General features: G+C 37.5%; 4 protein-coding genes across 6 annotated transcripts; 2 read left to right on the top strand and 2 right to left on the bottom strand.

The window, feature by feature from the left end:
• The first annotated feature begins 82 nt into the window (after positions 1-82).
• On the top strand, positions 83-2,724 carry LOC117623130 (protein DETOXIFICATION 41). Its single transcript, XM_034353994.1, has 8 exons — positions 83-474; positions 586-1,130; positions 1,398-1,484; positions 1,603-1,659; positions 1,748-1,986; positions 2,078-2,196; positions 2,286-2,372; positions 2,472-2,724. Exons 1-8 carry the CDS (start codon positions 163-165, stop codon positions 2,535-2,537), a joined length of 1,512 nt encoding a protein of 503 aa, XP_034209885.1. The 5' UTR covers positions 83-162; the 3' UTR covers positions 2,538-2,724.
• Positions 2,725-2,808: 84 nt separating this feature from the next.
• Positions 2,809-8,969, bottom strand: LOC117623128 (pentatricopeptide repeat-containing protein At3g59040). 2 transcript variants are annotated; one of them, XM_034353991.1, is made up of 7 exons: positions 8,708-8,969; positions 7,808-8,120; positions 7,116-7,406; positions 6,327-6,575; positions 5,284-5,408; positions 4,770-4,868; positions 2,809-3,767 (listed from the first exon to the last, which is right to left on the bottom strand). In XM_034353991.1, the coding sequence occupies exons 1-7, from the start codon at positions 8,797-8,799 to the stop codon at positions 3,137-3,139; spliced, it is 1,800 nt and encodes a 599-aa protein (XP_034209882.1). In that variant the 5' UTR covers positions 8,800-8,969; the 3' UTR covers positions 2,809-3,136. The 2 variants fall into 2 exon arrangements, with proteins under 2 accessions (XP_034209882.1, XP_034209883.1); XM_034353992.1 differs by having other exon boundaries at positions 3,090-3,767; positions 8,744-8,969.
• A 609-nt stretch (positions 8,970-9,578) lies between these two features.
• LOC117620519 (protein NPG1) lies at positions 9,579-14,212 on the top strand. Of its 2 annotated transcripts, XM_034350600.1 has the most exons (8): positions 9,579-9,821; positions 10,136-10,162; positions 10,407-10,637; positions 11,008-11,260; positions 11,363-12,573; positions 12,960-13,107; positions 13,416-13,754; positions 13,840-14,212. In XM_034350600.1, the coding sequence occupies exons 3-7, from the start codon at positions 10,485-10,487 to the stop codon at positions 13,733-13,735; spliced, it is 2,085 nt and encodes a 694-aa protein (XP_034206491.1). In that variant the 5' UTR covers positions 9,579-9,821; positions 10,136-10,162; positions 10,407-10,484; the 3' UTR covers positions 13,736-13,754; positions 13,840-14,212. The 2 variants fall into 2 exon arrangements, with proteins under 2 accessions (XP_034206491.1, XP_034206490.1); XM_034350599.1 differs by lacking the exon at positions 10,136-10,162.
• A 1,024-nt stretch (positions 14,213-15,236) lies between these two features.
• LOC117621412 (polyamine oxidase 2-like) lies at positions 15,237-19,010 on the bottom strand. The gene is made up of 10 exons (XM_034351863.1): positions 18,483-19,010; positions 18,198-18,328; positions 18,018-18,106; positions 17,784-17,897; positions 17,300-17,387; positions 17,075-17,160; positions 16,866-16,968; positions 16,607-16,704; positions 16,081-16,510; positions 15,237-15,976 (listed from the first exon to the last, which is right to left on the bottom strand). Exons 1-10 carry the CDS (start codon positions 18,520-18,522, stop codon positions 15,671-15,673), a joined length of 1,485 nt encoding a protein of 494 aa, XP_034207754.1. The 5' UTR covers positions 18,523-19,010; the 3' UTR covers positions 15,237-15,670.
• Between the last annotated feature and the right edge of the window lie 456 nt (positions 19,011-19,466).

The following is a 19,466-nucleotide window of genomic DNA, read 5'->3' as shown; positions in this document are numbered from 1 at the left end:
ATTTGAAAGGTAGTTAAGACCCTAAGCTTTCTACTTTCCCTTCATAATGTAACATCATATAAATTTATTCACTCTGCCTCTTCCAAGTAACACAAGCATACTCTCACACTCACACAGCTGCACAACCCTCAAGCAGTAGCGGCACGGCGGACTGAGATAACCATGGGGTCGGCGGGGGAGTACCAGCCGCTGCTGCTCGGACTTGACTCACATTCCCAGATACCTGGCTTGTCGTCTGCTGCCATCGAAGAGTTTCTGGAGCACCGGCCTGTGGCAGTCCGATGGTGGCCTAGACTGGTGGCATGGGAGTCAAGGCTGCTCTGGATTTTATCTGGTTCTTCTATCATTGTCTCCATATTTAATTACATGCTCAGCTTTGTCACCCTCATGTTTTGTGGCCATTTGAGTGCCTTGGAGCTGGCTGGAGCCTCTATTGCTAGTGTGGGAATTCAAGGTCTTGCTTATGGGATTATGGTAAGTATCCCAAACTAATGTACCAAATCAGTTATATGTATCTCTATGTTTTTTTACTTTTTTCTATTTTGTGGTTGAATTTTTTTTTCCCCCTTGCTTTTGAATCAAAAGTTGGGAATGGCTAGTGCTGTGCAAACTGTGTGTGGGCAAGCATTTGGAGCCAGAAAATTGCCAGAAATGGGCATCATATGCCAAAAAGCAATCATCTTGCACTTGGGAGCAGCGGTCCTCCTTACATTTCTGTATTGGTGGTCAGGTCCAATACTTATAGCCATAGGCCAGGCAGAAGACATAGCATTGCAGGGCCAAGTGTTTGCAAGGGGCATAATTCCTCAGCTTTATGCATTTGCAATAAACTGCCCCCAACAGAGGTTCCTTCAAGCACAAAACATTGTGAACCCTTTGGCTTACATGTCTGTGGGGGTTTTCCTCATCCACATTCTTCTCACTTGGTTGGTGGTTTATGTTCTGGAATATGGCCTAATGGGGGCTGCTCTTACTCTCAGCCTCTCTTGGTGGCTTCTTGTCATTACATATGGACTTTACATTATTCTAAGCCCCAAGTGCAAGGAAACTTGGACTGGCTTCTCTTGGAATTCCTTCAAAGGAATTTGGCCTTATTTTAAGTTGACTCTTTCTTCTGCTATCATGCTCTGGTAAGTGTCACATTTTAACCCTTTTCTCCCCTTTTTTTTTTTTTTTACTGCACATCTCATTTGCAAACACTTTTTTTTACCTTTCACTAGTGGGGTATAACTCAGTTGGTTGAGCTCTTCCACCTCCACCCATTGTTTAGAAGTTCGAAAACCCCAGACACCCAATGAATATTTGTGTAAAACCCCCTCCCCCAATCGTTTGTACTAAAAAACACACTTGTTTTTACCTTTCAAATAACTCTTGGGTTTGGTCATGCATTAATGTAGCTTGGAGATATGGTACAACCAGGGGCTGGTGCTGATATCAGGGCTTCTCTCCAATCCTACAATTGCTCTAGACTCCATTTCTATTTGGTATGTCTAGTGTTAAAGCATTCCATTTAAACTTTTTCCTTTTATCAGTCAATTTGCTCAATTGTTTAACTCACATTGTTAGTCTAACTTTACATTTTCTGATGTGATATAATTCCAGCATGAACTACTTGAACTGGGACATGCAATTTATGTTAGGCCTAAGTGCAGCAGCCAGGTTTGTGACAAGTAAAATGCTCTTAAGATTTATTTCTTAATCACGAATTATAATTTTCTTTATTGATAACGAGACATTGGTTATGCAGTGTTCGAGTCAGTAATGAGCTAGGTGCTGGTAACGCAAAGGTGGCCAAATTTTCAGTGTTTGTTGTGAACGGGACCAGCATACTGATTAGCATAGTCTTCAGTGCAATTGTATTGATTTTTAAAGTTGGATTAAGCAAGCTTTTTACAAGTGATTCCGCCGTTATCGCGGCAGTATCAGATTTAACCCCATTGCTGGCCATCTCTGTTTTCTTGAATGGCATTCAACCTATACTCTCAGGTACTGATATGTGACAAAAGGAGTAGATGAACAAACCAGGTCTGCAGGCATTGTGAGGCATCATTTCTAATTTAACTCTCTGGAATTTCAGGGGTGGCAATTGGAAGTGGATGGCAAGCTGTTGTGGCCTATGTTAACCTGACTTGCTACTACATTATCGGTCTTCCAATCGGATGTGTTCTTGGCTTCAAAACCAACATGGGAGTAGCAGTAAGTTCAATCTCTCCCTTACTCTTGTGCCAGTAAAGCTATTTCTTTGTGAGTGATAGAACATGATGCATTCCTTTTACCTTTTTCAGGGGATTTGGTGGGGGATGATTATTGGAGTTTTTCTACAAACAGTTACTCTAATTATTCTCACCGCCAGAACAAATTGGAATACTGAGGTAATTTAAATTTTGATTGAAGTATTATCTTATCTTGGCGTATATAGTCGACATGGACTGCATTTGATCAACTTATCACTAATCATCATGCTTTTGTAGGTTGAAAAAGCAGCTGATCGATTGAAGAAAGCTGCAGAAATACCAGACTCGCCGACCGATGTATAAGGCTATGGAGATTTTCAAAACTTGATTTCACCTGCGGTTCATGTATGAAGTCCTGTGTTTTGACATAGCATGGTCAACGAGATTTAGACTAGAAGTCTGTATTTTCTTCCCCTGTGTTGTATATAACCAATTAGATTGTTGCCAGTTTTGATGATATAAGGGAAAGAAAACCATCCTATTTGTTTCACAGAATCGAACAGTAATAGTTTCTGCTCTGATGATAATGTCACATTCAGAACTATACTACCTTGCTTTTGCTGAAAGACATAACTTGAGAAGAAGCTGCCACACTTGAATCACAAAACTATGAATTCCAAAAATGCACATTAATAAGCCTGACAAAACTCAAACGGTTCCATTTTGTTCTCAGTCCATCTCACCGCCAATAGAAGCGCAATCAAAGGTGGCCTGAATTCTGAGCCTATATAGTTCACAAGCACTCTGAAGCCAAAAGCAGTAAACTGTTGCTTAAATGCCAATAAGCTGGTGTGGAAGAATTCCGTTTCCACGTAATAACTCTCAACTGATATTCTTGCACGAATAATAATAATAAAGCCTGGGTAACGTAACTATACCACAAAATAGAGTACCCCCCCAATTTACAAATCAGCCACTTTAAGTAAGCCGTCAAGGTTTTTCACATTATCACCATTTAAATAAATCAGTTCATGTTTTTGTTCATCATATGATGAAGTGACCTGTGAAGGACCATCTAATTCATCATCATGATTGTCGTCATCGTCCTCATCCTCATCCTCGCTATCATTCTCATCAACAGGCACCAAAAACTTCGTACCTCCTTGTTCATTGCTACACTGGTCCAAATTCCCTACAACTTGGTTAGCTACCTTCTGTTCTTCTGCTGTTTTCGCCAAAGATAAAAGGATATTCTTTGCTTTCTGATCAGGTGGAAGCCTACAGGTTTCCATTTCCTTGTACCAAACAACAGCACTGCCAAAATCTCTGTTCTTGCCATATGCATCCATGATTGTCGTTAAGATTGTTTGATTTGGTTTGACACCAGCTGCCTGCATTTCCTCATATTTCTCCATCATCTTCTCTATATTATTTGTCTTAGCATACCCTTTGATTAAGGTTCCGTAAGTGACGATATTGGGTTTAAGTGCATCTTGTTTTATTCTTAAGAAGAACTTTTCAGCACCCACCATATCAGATGCATTTACATACGCTGATAACATAGTCGTATAAGAGCAAAGATCAGGTTTATACCTGAAGAAAAGCAAACAAATATAGAGGGTTCACTATCCCGATCATATACAGTACATTTTTAGGGATAGGTATTACCATCATAAATATGGCTATTTCTACACTCCTACAAAATCATGTTTTTAATGATTCTATCAACAGACCACATTCTTGTTGAGTTAGATACATGACGTTACAACCTAAAAATCCATGATTCCATCAGACAGTAGAATCATAAAGTTCATTCAAGACCTAGGTATTTAATTCGGAAAACAAATGTGAAGATAATCAGTGAAGGGAGAGAAGAAGTGAGAGAAATGGACTGATGGATTCCAATCGAATCCAATCAAACATTGAGCTGTTCACTGGTTTGTAGAATTTACAATCTGACCCACTGGTGATCAGTATGTAGAAAATTTAGTAAGTTCATACACATGCTTGAACACATATAAACAGACCAAAAATAACCAAAAAAGAAAATCTAGGTGAAGAGGACGGGCAAACAGGCATATGGGTGGAAGAATACATGGGCATAAAGAAATGAAAAAAAATATCACATAAAAAGCATGCTTGCACATGATACTTTTTAAATATCTCAACAAGTATGATATACTGACATCATCCAAGTTCCCCTACTACAGTGGAAACATCAATTAACTATAACTTTCAAATCCAAGACTTCTATGATATGTGGACCCAACTAACAGGTCCACCCCTAATATAATAAAACAACGTCACTAACCACTTATTTGCAATCTTCTGAACATGATAAAGCAGATAAGAAAAATATTTTATGTAAATATTTTATAGTTGAAACTTTTCCTTATCCAGTTTTCCTTACAAGGTCTAATCTTAAAAAGAGCGCACAAAGTACTCAGTTGTCATTTACTGCCACTAATAATAAGCACAATAGAAATCTTTCTATAACCAAAACAAGAATTTTGAATATATGGAAACTAATTTTTTAGCAAATGCAACTCATCTCTGAATATAGCATAATCAACATACAGGTACTGAGAAGTATACCTGTCCCTTCTCATGCTCTTAAAAACAGTTCGAGCTTGGTCCACCATTCCTGATACTGCAAATGCGTCAAGCAAAATGTTATAAGCTTTCGGGGTTGGTCTGCAAAACAGAAAAAATGGCGGAGATTATAGATTTCATCAATGGTAAGGAATTGGCATCAAGAATTCGGCCAAAAGTAAATTGTGTGTAGCATGAATTGGCCTGCCAGTGTCTACTTTCCACAGCTTGGCCTTGGTGCAAAAACCAGTCAAGTTTGAAGCCAGCGCAATCATCTACAATTTAGATATAACCTTTGTAGATGATGATATATCAACTTGTAAATTCATTTCATTACAATCATTTACGCAAAACACAGGCAGAGGAGCCAAGTGACCATGTCAGCTTCATTGAGTTTTGCAAGCTTGAATTAAATAAACAAGTTGAATTAAGAATATGAATCAGTTCCTCACATATTCAACTTTCAAATACTTTGGCTCCCTGTATCAATAGAATAAGTAGCATTGAGCCTAAGTACCTGACACCAGCATCAAGCATCTCCTCAAAAACAGCTAAGGCTTCTTCCTCTCTTCTAGCTTTCCCATAAGCACTAATGAGTAAGGCATAGCTCACTACGTCAGGTCGAAGACCAGCTCTTTGCATCTGCCATTTGAAGTTACCGTTAATTTCTGATGAATTTTATAATTAACAATAAAGCTGATCACTTGAAAACCTTTATATTTAGGTTATGGAACTTCAGGTGAATAGTTGGTACGAATTTCAGGAAAACAAATTAACAAGATAAGCATGGGGAAGGGAAAGGGGAAAAATAATATGGTTTTAAGTCTTCTTGATCATTAATATTGGCACATTTCTTTTTGAATGATACAGAATGGTGACTTTCATGCGTGCTTGTCGACCATTCAAAATCATTGTTAAAGCTGGCAGATAATAAAAGGCATCCTTTTCCACTTTTCATTTATATGCATAATATATGTAAGCCAGTTTTTGCCCTTTGAATGATATGTTGTATAAACTGGGCACACTTCAAAGAAAAAAACTACATGCCTGATATACGACAAGAACAATGGATAAGGAGAAGCCCTTTCATTCTCTACAATCAATTTAATTTAAAACTGATTTATTATTATTTTTTTATATTAATAAATATTTAATATTTAATATTTAAAAAATTCTACCTAAAAAGAGGTCATGCATGACTACTAAACCACAAAGCTCTTGCTGCTGAGGCCTGGGAAACCTTTGACGGGTACACATGATAACAGATTAGGTCCCTACCAAAGCAAGCCTCATGAATAAAGCCATTGGAAAAAATCACAATAAATGTGCAGACTTGAGAAAGAAGGCTGCAAGGAATGGATAAAGGTGTGATTCTTGACCAGAAAGGAAGCACATTCTTCTATCCTGATCGTAATTCAACCAATGATGCTTAAGAGAACAGACCAGGCAATTAGTGCTGCAAGATTATTTTACAATTCTAAAGCACACTCTAATAGGAACTGTTCAGTATGCTCTTGCGAGCTATATGAATAATTATTAAGATATTTTCACAAAATTTACCTGGTTATACATCTTTGAAACTTCCTTGTAATTAGTTTCAATTGACATTAAGCTATTATAAGTAACCGTCGATTGCTGAACCCCTCTCTCAGCCATCAATGCGAACATCTTACGAGCTTTATCATAACTCCCGGCCTTCTTATACATATAAATCATCATATGGAACATCTTTTGGTCTGGCTTCAAAGGTGATTTTCCCTCATCCAAAAGGGTCTCAAAAATTTCTTCTGCTTCCTTGAACTTACATCCCTGCAGTATTTCAAGGTACTCTCGTGAGGTAGGTAGAATGACTCTCCAATGAAAGCATGCATATTGCTCAACAACAGATTACAGCAAGCAAATCATATTCTAGATACAGCAGCACCTATTTGTCTAAAGCAAATCATTCAAGAGACAAAAGAGAAACAAAAAACATATATTCAAAAATAAATTTTAAAGAAAATATCATCTACTTTGCTTCGTGTTCACTTTTTTATTTCTACTAAAAAAACTTTAAAGTAATCTTGCTGCAAATTTGAACAACTATATAAATTAAGGCCAGACATAGACCGCACTGAGGTTATAACCTAGATCATTCAATTGGTACCTATATATTTCAAAAGAATAGAACTTACTGAAATACAGCTTCCATTCATTAAAGCATAAAATAAAAAGAAAATTTGCTATATGTGACCTAATATAAGCATCATCAAAATAGTGTAGCACTAAATTGAAAATTTCTAGTTAAAATTTAATATAAACGTTTAGGGACATCCACAAGTTTGGCTAAGGAATTAAAGATGATATTACCTCAACAAATATTTTTAGTATTATTTGATAAGTCACAGCAGACGGTTCAGGGCCAGAAGACTGCATCCTTCTAAATATTGCTTCAGCATTGTTATATCGGCCTCCTTTTCCATATGCTTCCATAAGAGCAGTATGAGATATTACACTTGGTGGAATTCCCTTCTCATTCATCAAACTTAAAACCTTCTCAGCCCCGTTGAAGTGCCCTTGCTTTCCATAAGCTGTTATAAGCATCAGGAAATCCATTTTGCTGAAGTCCCACCAATTTTGAGTTTGTAGCCATTCAAGAATCTAGAAGACAAAGGACATAAGCAAACGAGAGATTTGAACATCAAAGCAAATCAAGCACTAAAAGTAATGAGCTCAGAAAATGAATGATTTACAAGAAAAATAAAACATCCTATCCATGTAATTTATCTGATTGGTTTGTCTATAATATGCAGGATCAAGAAATTTATCTGATCCAACCTATAAGCCATTCCTACAGGGAAGCTGCCCCCACTAATTGAAATATTCATACTATATTGCACACAGAAAATACCCTTTTCCTCCACATAAACTAAGAATGACGTCAGCATAGATTAATTTACTATTTGGCTACAACTTGTCATCCTCAGAAAGAATTAACTGACTTTTAAGAAGTAACCAAATCTTTTCTGTTGCAGCACAAAAAAAAGTGCATCTCTACATACCTGGCTGACAAGGTTCCATTTTTTCAGTTGCTTGAATCTGACCAAAGTTCCAAGTACAAGATCCTTAGGAATAGTCCTGTCCTTGAGCCTTTCACTTTTGAGCACAGAAACAGCAGAACCTGTCTCTTCAATTTCATTCATCAGTCTCCTCCAGTTCTTCTGCTCAGCTTCATCCGCAGCATCTTTGAAAACTTCTACTTTCTTCCTTTTCTGCAAGAACTTTCTTGGTGCCAGCATACCCATACAAACTACCCCCACTCTTCCACGCACCTTGACATTGGCACCAATAGAATTTGTGCACGCTTGCAATTTACTGGATACAAAAATTCACATTGTTATTTCTCAATACCACAATGAACACATAAACCATCAGACAGAGGCTTCCCAGACTAGTCATTTCTATGCAAAAGCCCGACTTTCCCAGGTCCAGTGGAGCATGCAAGCCAAAGGCCACATTGCAGAGAAATTCAATTGCACAACAATGCAACTAGGTAGATATAAATTAATCTAATTATACTCAAACATTCATAATTTACGGTTGCACGTCTTCGAAAATGATAGCATACTCCAGAGGCATACAAAAACAGCAATTTCACCTTCAACCCCATCAAGAAAAATCATACCATGTATTCATATCTTTCAGAATTTTGAATCAAAACAGAAAATTTAGTTAACCACAACCCCCTGTTTGGCTGCCGAGAGAAAACATTAGCTACAAAATGTAGTAAAATAATTGTCACTTCACTTTCAAAGTAAAAAGCTACAGCCCTGAACCTCAAAAATTCAATGTTATCCCCCCAAATTATACAAGTAACCAAACAGAGCATCAAGAATGCAAACTCAGAAGCTGAAATAGAACACAGATGCTCAAATGAAAGTATGGGTTTTTAGGGGTTTTACCAGGGTTTAGCAAAAGGGGATGAAGGAAAAACAAACCTCCAATTATCCAAAGGAGCTGAAATGAAGGGCTTTAAGAAAAGGGTTTGAGGCATTTCTTTTCTGGGTTTCGTCTCTCAGAAGTGCTCAGAGAAAAGCCAAGTATGAATGAAGTTTTAAGGGAATTTCTGAAGAAGCTGTTGGAGCAGAAGACTGTAGCATATTTTTGACGAAAATCTTATCTTGTTTAGAGGGGACCGACTGGTAAAACCCAACCGTTGCTGGGCAACTGCGGGCTTTGGGCTCAGGCTCCTTTGGAGGTACGTTGGGCTTTTCATCTGTGTCCTCTTCTCTCTATCAAATCAGGTAATTTAAAGAAAAAAGAAAGCAAAAGAAGAAATTTAAAATAATTTGGTAAAGCCTAAAAAAGGTCAAAGACATTGCCAATTTTACTCTAATTATTTTAATTTTATGATTTCTTTAAAATTAATAAGTAAGTTTTAAATAGTTAAACATTATGCACGGCCCCTTGGACTTGTTGCATAATACTGAAATACGATCACATAATATAACTCATTTAAGTGTTATAATATAGATGGATGAATTTATACGACATGATCATATCCCAATACCAACTTAGTAATTTATGTTGAACTGTTATTTAGTATTTCATTATTCATTTAAATACATATTTTTTATTTTATTAAGTCCGTGAGTTGACTATAAGAATTGGATGAATGCAATTAATAATATTTTTTAATTTAAAATAAAATTAAAAGTTTAGGGAATACCCATTTTAATAATTTTTTTTCCTTTTTCCGCTGACAATCCATTTTAAACTTCAGATTTACCCCCAAAATGAAATAAAATAAAGAGAAAGGAGGACAAGGAGAAGAAGAACGTCAGTATATGGTTGTAGCTCCAAAAAACCATTAAATGAATAGTTTAACATTCAGATCACACATCGCTCTCTCTCTCTCTCTCTCTCTCAGGTCTCTCAACCTCACAAAGCCCTGAATTTTCTCACACATCAAACATGTCGTTGTAGCTGATTCCCCACCTGTCACATTCCACCGCGCAATTTCAAGCTTCCGTCATTTTCAGCAAACCGTGATCTGAATCCGATGCAACCGGCAAGGTAACAATCACAACGCACTAGGCATTTCAAAGCTGTTTGCTTGATGGGAAAATTTAAAGAAAAAACGAAAGAAAATGGAAGACAATGTAATGAAAACGCGTTGAAACGAAATTATGAGTGCTGCGTTTGTAACTGGTGTTCTTCCGCTCTTTTGAAAATTTTGTCACCTCAATGAATATTGACTGAAACTGTTGCTATTTGGACCCCGCATTGTGAAAGCTCTGTAAATTTGTAATTTTTATTACTTTTCTTCCCAATTCTTACATTTTCTTAGCAACCCAGCGTTACCAATAACTTCAAATTTTCTTTTTCAGTTTAATTGGATTACATTGGATCTAAAGGTTGGTAGTTTGCCCCTGGGATTTTCTGTTACATAAATGTGTAGATTACCTAGATATCATTAATGTTATACTAAACCATCTGTTTGGTTGCTGAGAAATTTTCGGAAAGGGAATAGGTTTTAGTCATATATTTGAGCATAATTGAGATGAAATGTGTTGCTGAATTTTGTTACACAAATAGTTAGTTTTTATACTTAAAGTACGTTCAATTTCTAAGAACTGCAGCATTTTATTTATTTGTCAGCTAAGTGTTGAATGGATAAAAGACTGGGACAAAAGTGAAATTTGTGGAATAAGGTGAGGAAGAGTAGGAAGCCACGCCATGGAATCTGGCGAGTATGAAGAAGGCATGGTGATTGAATTCTCTGCAAATGGGAATTCCATGAAAGCAACAGATGTTCAGGCCAAGCTTGATGAAGGAAATATTCAGGAGGCAGAATCTTCATTACGAGAAGGGTTATCACTCAATTTTGAGGTTATTCTATGCTTATCATCTGTTTATTTTTGTGTAAAAATTTTGTATGACCTATGGACCTAATAGTACCTCCTCCCCTTTAAGAACAGGGGTTATAGTATACTTGAGGTGTCGGCCCTAATGTTTCCCAGTCCATCAGAAATTTGGAATCTGATTCAGATTATAATAAAAATAATTCCAGGATATTCTTTTATAATTTCATCATTTGAAGTATTAGTCATTTAAAATCTTGGTTTATTCTGGAATTTACCATCTTTTCCATTATTATATCTGTGTCTGTACGGCTATATGCACAAGTTAGAGTAGTGCTTGATGATTGGTTATCACTTATCCAAGAAAAAAGAAAACATTGATTTATGATAATCTATAGGAAGCAAGAGCCCTTCTTGGAAAGCTGGAGTACCAAAGAGGTAACCTAGAAGGTGCACTTCGTGTGTTTGATGGCATCGATCTTCAAGCTGCCATAGAGCGATTGCAACCTTCTCTTGCTGAGAAAACACCGTCTAGGAAGGGCCGAACTCGTTCTGACTCACAGCATACAGTCTCACAGCATGCTGCTAGTCTCGTTCTTGATGCAATATACTTAAAATCCAAGTCTCTTCAAAAGCTTGGGAGATTAACTGGTAGGGTACTGTTCCAGCAATTGATATGATGGTTTTCCTTTCTTTTTAACTTTTCAAGTTTGAATTAGAGTACAAATGGAACCTTGTTTTATGTGTCTGCAGAGGCTGCTAGTGAATGCAAAAATGTGCTTGATGCTGTGGAAAAAATTTTCCATCAGGGCATGCATGATGCGCAAGTGGATGGTAGATTGCAAGAGACAGTCAGCCAAGCTGTAGAGCTCCTTCCTGAGCTTTGGAAGCAAGCTGGTTACTATCATGAAGCAATATCTGCTTACAGGCGTGCCCTACTTAGTCAATGGAACCTTGACAATGACTGCTGTGCAAGAATTCAGAAAGGATTTGCTGTGTTTTTGTTGTATAGTGGAGTAGAGGCTGGTCCACCCAGTTTAGGTGTTCAGGTTGAAGGTTCATATGTGCCCAAAAATAATCTGGAGGAAGCAATTCTGCTTTTGATGATCCTTTTGAGAAAGTTATCCCTAGGTAAAACCAAATGTGACCCATCGCTTATGGAACATCTAACATTTGCGTTATCTTTATGCAACCAAACTTCAGTTTTAGCAAAGCAGCTGGAAGAGATCATGCCTGGAGTATATCACCGTGTTGATCGTTGGAATTCATTAGCTCTTTGTTATAGTGGAGCAGGACACAACAACGAGGCTTTGAATCTATTAAGGAAGTCTTTACACAAACATGAACGACCAGATGAACTCACAGCATTGTTATTAGCCGCCAAAACCTGCAGTGAGGATTCCCATGTTGCGGCTGAGGGAGTGGGATATGCACAAAGGGCTATTAGCAGTGCTCAGGGGATGGATGAACATTTAAAGGGTGTGGGTCTTCGCTTGTTGGGTCTTTGTTTGGGGAAACAAGCAAAAGTTTCTTCCTCTGACTTTGAGAGGTCCCGGCTTCAGTCTGAAGCACTGAAATCGCTAAATGAAGCCATTGCTTTGGAGCAGAATAATTTAGATTTGATTTTTGAGTTGGGTGTTCAGTATGCAGAGCATCGGAATCTAAATGCTGCTTTGCGGTATGCAAAACAGTTCATTGATCGAACAGGGGGCTCCATAATAAAAGGTTGGAGATTGCTTGCTCTTGTTTTGTCTGCTCAACAGCGATATTCAGAGGCTCACGTGGTCACTGATGCTGCTTTGGATGAGACCGCAAAATGGGAACAAGGGCCATTGCTCAGGCTTAAAGCAAAGCTGAAAATCTCTCAATCATTGCCCATGGATGCAATTGAAACTTATCGTTACCTTCTTGCATTGGTTCAAGCCCAAAGAAAATCTTTTGGGCCTCTCAGAATTAGTAATCAGGTTAAAACTCTGACTTCTGCTTTACATTCTTCACTATTCAAAATTCTGCCAAATGTAGCCCTAAGCTATTATTGGTAGTGGTGGGAAAGTGGTATTATTGTGAGTCTGCAATATCCTGGGAGGAAGTTTAGCCCATTAATCATTTCTTTCTACAATGGTTTAATTTAATGTGATAGTAGTTTAGATTTTAGAAATTTGAAGTATCTGATTGTTTTATGGAGTTGACTTTTTAGATCTTGAGGTTTGTAAGTGAATGCCGGGTTAAGTTGCTTTCTCAGAAATTATTTGTTAAAGATTCTTGCTCAACATGAAAATATATACTAGTAGGAACTCCTGATTAACAAGTTGTTCCCTTTAAGTTTATGTTGGTCTTTTCTTTTTGATAGGTTGAAGATGATAAAGTCGATGAATTCGAAGTTTGGCATGGTTTGGCAGACTTATACTCTAGCCTATCACATTGGAAGGATGCAGAAATATGTTTGAGTAAAGCCAGCGAACTGAAGCGGCACTCTGCAGAAACGCTGCACACAGAAGGCAAGTACTAAACTCATCTACTACATTAATGAATTTGATGCATTTATATTGTACTTCTTGATAAGTGATATACATGACAATGCAAGCGGTGGACCTGTGGAAAACACTCGCTTTAGACAAAATGTCTTTCAACTTTTCAAGGGCTAGTTTTAAACAAGGGCCTATATGACCTAACAGCACTTTCAAGCTCTTCTAACACTAGGGAGCCTATCATGGCATAAAAGCCTTTTACTTGTTTAGCAGTGCAATTTGATATTTTGATGTGCAGTATGTTTACTGTTAAGTTACTTGCTGTGCAATTATATTAGGTGTTATCTTAGAAGGACGTGGACAAATTCAAGAAGCTCTAGCAGCTTATATTGATGCTCTTCTGCTAGAACCCTATTACGTTCCGTGCAAGATTTTGATTGCTGCTCTTCTGTCAAAGATGGGCTCAGTGGCATTGCCTGTGGCAAGAAGCTTACTCTCGGATGCATTAAGGATCGATCCTAACAATCGAAAGGCTTGGTATTACTTGGGGATGATTCACAGAGATGATGGTCGAATAGCAGACGCCATCGACTGCTTCCAGGCAGCTTCCATGCTGGAAGAATCTGATCCCATTGAAAGTTTCAGCTCCATTCTCTGATGCCTCCCTCTATTAAAGGGTATACGTTTTTGTAATTTTTGGTTCTAAATATCATTTATTTTAAGCAAGGCAACCAATCTAACAAGCATTTAATTCATATACAGGAACCTTTAAAAGAGGGATTTGGAAATTGGAGCCTGCTGAACTTCTGTGTTGGATATTTATATTCAAATTTGTAGGTCTCATTCATCTATCGGAAGGAAGGTACGAGAATCAGTTGAAAGAAAATTATATTTTGAGCATGTTTTGAGAAAATAAGAAAGCGACGGAAATAGAAGCTAATTCAAATTTTCAGTGCAACGCAGAGAACTTGAAATATTCGGAGATTAATCTTCTTTTATTCTTTTTTAGGAGGGCAGGGTTTTAGCAATTCATTTGCTTAAATATGTCAACTTTTGCTCAGCTGTGTAAATTTATGTGATTTGACTGAGCAACTATATCTAAATGAAAATCAAAGATCCATTTTCTAGAGTTGTATATCTTTCCATTCTCTCATTTTCTCTCTCGAGTGTAAGAGCATCCACAATGGGCTCTCCAAACTACCTTTTTGGACAAATTTTAGGGAGGAATTGGGAAAGTACAACTCCTGCCATGCTTCCTATTTTGTATAGAGATTGACTAATTATATTGAATTAAAAAAATAATTATAGTATTTATGACTCCTTAAACTAGGGAGTATGATTGGAGTTCAAATTTTATAGAGTTCCTAAAATAACGCTTTGTATTTTCAGCTAAACTTTAACAAAAAAAAATATATAGAGCATGATTGTAGATGCTCTAATATCACGTGATTATTGTCCTGCATCCAGTTTTCTCAATATTAATACGAATCGATTAATGATACATTAAATTTTGAAAACTAGCTCAGAATTTCAAGTCTCCATTTGGATGTCGAGATTTGATTAAGGAAATGAAGAAAACAAATGGATTCCAAATGACTCATTGGATATAGTCATTTCAAATTCATTTCAAATATATTACATCTAGTTATTTAAATACCCATCTGGAATTTGAAAGAAAATTTGGCAACAAGGCCATATTTGCTACGAAAACAAGAACAACATGAATGTATTTGAAATAACTACATGTGAGGACTCATTTGAAATTTATTTGTTTCCTATCTTTCTTGTCCAAATCTTGGTATATACATGAGCTTAGTCAAGTTGGCTATAGCGGATTTGCTCACTACTCTGCATCCGAATTAAAATTTCCCTTACCGTAGTTCAGATTAAATTAAAGTAGAATATTGTTTGTATCAACAACAAAATCTTGGCATACACAAATTGTAAATATATTGGCTACACTTACCACATTTTTATCCCACATTTTTATACCACATGATGTGACATATCCATATCATATGTCACATCAATTAAATAAATTAAGCATACGGTACATACGCTGCCACATCATGTGTAAGACTAATATTATTCTTTAAACAGAGCCTTAAAGTTTTTAATGGATCCAATGAGAGAATCCACCAATGCTGACAATAACTCAGTTGAAGAAAGTTTCCTTTCTAATTATGGGTAACGGACAGACAAGCATGCATAAGATAAGATGCAGAAGAGAGAGAAAACCCACATTGATTTGAACATGACAAATTGTAACGTCCTCCCCACCAATTAAATACTAGATATATTGACCTCTAATATGACAATTTATTGTAATATTCCACTAGCTATTTATTAGACTAGATTCATATCATTTAGTGATTGTCCAATGATTGCGCAAATACAGATAAGCCCAAACAGATGAGGACAACAAACAGATGCACCAGTGCTTGGCTGCTTCATTCAAGGGAAAACGGTGATTTTCCACGACCTTTCCCAGACAGCCGAATCAAAATGGCAAATATTGTTTGTCGCCCAATCCAACCTGAACATATCTTCAATACTCGCATTCATGTATCTGAAGGATGGTGTGGCCTGAAAGTTATATGCGGGAGATCAAAAGCGGGATGGACATGGCCTCCTCGCCCATGACCGGCTCGAATAAATCCAACTCCCCATATCGCTCCAGAACACGCATCCTGCAGTCTTCAGCGGCCATCATTCCAGTAGAGAATGCACCATGCACAGAGCCTGGGAAGTCCGCGCTTGTTGCCTCTCCGGCAAAAAATAGGTTATCCACTGGGACCCTTAGCTTCTCGTACAAATCATGGGGTTTTCCAACCATGTCATAGCTATATGACCCAAGCGTGTTAACATCACTGCCCCAACGAGAAACAAGATACTGAATCTGCATAATTGGAAAGGCATCAATTAAGATAGTTATAGCTCAAAAATAAATAAGACTCGTCAAATTTCACATAAAGTCTAGTAGAAGTTAGAAACAAGGAGTACCGGGGAAGAAGCATCTGGAAGGATCTTCTTGAGTTGCATAAAAGCAAAGTTAGCAGCCTCTTCATCAGACATTTTCTCTATGTCTTTAGCCAGCTGCCCTGCAGGCATATAAACAAGTACAGAATGACCAGTTGCCTTGTGAAGATTTAGAAAGTAGCTGCAGCAATAAGATGTTTCAGCAACCACTCCCAAAAACTCCACATTTGGCCAAAACACCTTTTCGAAGTGCAATACTATTTTATTCTCAATTCCCACTCCGAGGTCATCAATGGCTTCTTCCTTCCAGTTGGGTAGCTTTGGCTCAAACGATATGCTCTTTGCCTTAAGCACACCGAGAGGAACAGCTACAACAGCAGCATCTGCAACAAATGTACTCCCATCTTCTATTGTTACATGAACCCCATTATATTGCCTTGCTATTTTTGTGACCCTGAGAACAGGAGAAAAGTTATATGCTTGTTGATTAAGCCACAAGCAGATTGCAGAACATATATAGGAGAATATGAAAAAGAAAACTGATGCATACCTGTGGCCCAAACGGATGTCAAGACCTTTGGCAAGTGTGTTTATAACAGGGAGGTAGCCCCTGACCATAAGGCCATGACCACCAGGAAGCAGTTCTTCCTATATAAGAGAGAAACAAAATTGCTAATTAATGGCCATTCGAGGTTATTAACTTGTTACATGCCATACTTAAGCACAAAGATATCAATGTCTATAGTTGAACTGAAAATTCAAAGAGTGTAATGTGTAATGAAAAGTAATCTGAGGTATGATAAGCTTGCCTGATCCCAGCATTTAAGTGAAATCGTATCAGCATCTGCTGCAAACCAACCTTCCATTCTGCACAAGTACCACTGCAGAACCTTATGTGCAACTCCTTCCAACCTGCACGACACATATGAAAGTAATTTTGGTAAACTATTTATACACCAACAGAGTGTCAAAAGCTGAAAAAATAAAAAATAAATGTGGCTTGGAGGAATTATGGTACCTTAATTCCGGGTTCCTTTCAAAAACAATTGAAAAGGCACGAGTGATGGACATGTCTTCACTAAATTCCTCTCTTACCTTATCTGTCTGCACTACGAAAACAAAAAATGATGTCAAAGAATGTCCACAATGGCAAGCCACTATTTGAGGGTTAAGATAGAAGCGAAACCTTTCGTGTCACAAGGCTATAGCCTTAAAACAAATAAATAAACATAGGATGACTTGCCTCTTTCAAAAGGTTCTCAAACACTTCACCAACTTTGGTGACCAAATCTTGAGGAACTTGCTTCCCATCCATATCAAAAAGTGCATAGCTGCAAAGACAACATGAATTTACTACCAATGTCAGACATCACCCTACAATATAAAGGCTCGGACAAAAAGCCAACTTCACAGAAAGATGAAGCAATGTGTTAAAATCATTTGTATCAAAGCACATTCTTGAATGTATTGACCATAAATAATATATATTACATTGTAGACTGTTGTGCTTTAAACTGTTAAAAGCAAATCTTGGCACTGTACTAGAAGGTTGGAAAAATAAAACAACTTATACGAGTACGAACCATTCAATTCAAAACAACCAACAAAAACCAAGCCACACTAAAACCATAACAATGCATATCGACAACCCAAACTTAAATGACATTTAAAATTCACAGCATTTCCTACAACAAGGGAACTATAAGTTGAAGGAAGATATTATGTACCTCTCCAAGTCATGGTCATATAAGACAGAGTTATCCCCACTCGTGCGGTATAAGGGTAACCCCAATCTCCCAATCAATGGTGCCAATGGATTCTCTTTGCATACTCCGTGCAACCTGAAGCATAAACAAAGATCAAGGATTTAGGCTTCAAATGCCAAATACAAGCAACTCAAATTCCAAATACAAGCAATTCAAATTCCAAACACAAGGAAGCAAATCACATTCTCAGCTTACCATGATGCACCCAAGTCAATAGGGAAACCAAATGAGTAATCGGTGTAAACTCGACCACCCAGTCTGTCTCGAGACTCCAACAGCATAACCTGACCATCAAAATTCAAAAAATTTAAAAACCCTAATTGCACACTTCAATGTACAAAGCATTGAGTTGGAATTTCAATGTGGGTAGGGTACCTGAATTGAGGCATCGTGAAGAGCACGTGCAGCTGAAACTCCAGCCATACCACCACCTATCACTATTACAGATGGGGACGTCGTCGTTCCGCCTGATGTCTGCTTCTTGTCACCATTCGAATAGCACACAGCTGCATTTGTACAAATTATTAAATAAAAATATTCAATCCAAAATTTAAAAAATTATTTTAGAAATTACCCAAAGCAGTAAAACGGTTTAAAAAAACAAACTTTCAAACCCAAAAAAGAAATTGGAAGAGAAAAGAATGGAAAATGTGATTGGACCTCTGCGCAATTGGGGATTACTCTTGGCTCCAGACGCCATAGTGATTCAAAGCGTTATTGATATTACGATTAAAATTGGGATTAAAATTAAGATTGGATAATGATAATAATGGATCGAGGGCTTTCTTCTCGAATTTAAGCAGAGTAAGAGGCAATTGGGGGGAATAATGAAGGATAAAGATTAAGAGACACGTAATGAAGTGATTAGAATTGGAATTCAATTTCCTCTTTGTGAAACCCAGCTTTCCCAACCAGCTCATGCGCCTTTCTTGTGCCTGACGATTCGAAATTCACTCTCGTTTCTTTGTATTCAAACAGCCGCGATCGGATTTCAATTCCCTCCGGTAAAAGCACGCACCAGAATCGCCGGAATTCGCAGCGGCTCTGGAGAGATCGGGGAATCGAAACGCGGGATTTGGCTGCGTTTTGGATGCACAAGAATTTAGGGATTTGGTGAGTATTTGGTTTGGAAATGGAAACAGAATTTCATACAAATAGGAGAGTCGAAATTTGATTTCCACCGTCTAGGCTGTCCTGCCTTTATATAGACAGCTACGCTGTGCCAGCCAAATGTCGAAGAAGATGAAACGAAACGATTTTGTACTCGCCAAGATCGCTTTTATCGTGTACTCGCTGGAAGAATTTGCCACGTGTAAGGGATATTTTGGAAATTTACCGGGACTGTGATTCCAATTTTGGCGCAAACACTGGGATTTGCAAAGCAGGGGCATATTCGGTTTTTGTGTATTGATTGGTGTACCGTGTACGGTCTTTCAGCCTTTAATATTGATATGAAATTATTGAAATTTTCTTTTTTGAATTTTGTTTCCTATTCTTCATTTTCCTTTTCCTTTTCTACGTCAAGTAAATTTGCTATACATATGCAGCATGGAATTTAAATTCTTACTTAGTTAGGGTAGTGGCAAATTCAGAAAATTCTTTTTTTGTTCTTGTTGGGTAAATGCGAGAATATACATACAATCA

The sequence above is a fragment of the Prunus dulcis genome, chromosome 3 (genome assembly GCF_902201215.1).
Source record: "Prunus dulcis chromosome 3, ALMONDv2, whole genome shotgun sequence".
Lineage (NCBI taxonomy): Eukaryota > Viridiplantae > Streptophyta > Magnoliopsida > Rosales > Rosaceae > Prunus > Prunus dulcis.
The sequence above is the reverse complement of the archived record's forward strand: the minus strand, read 5'-3'. Positions and strand labels throughout refer to the sequence as shown.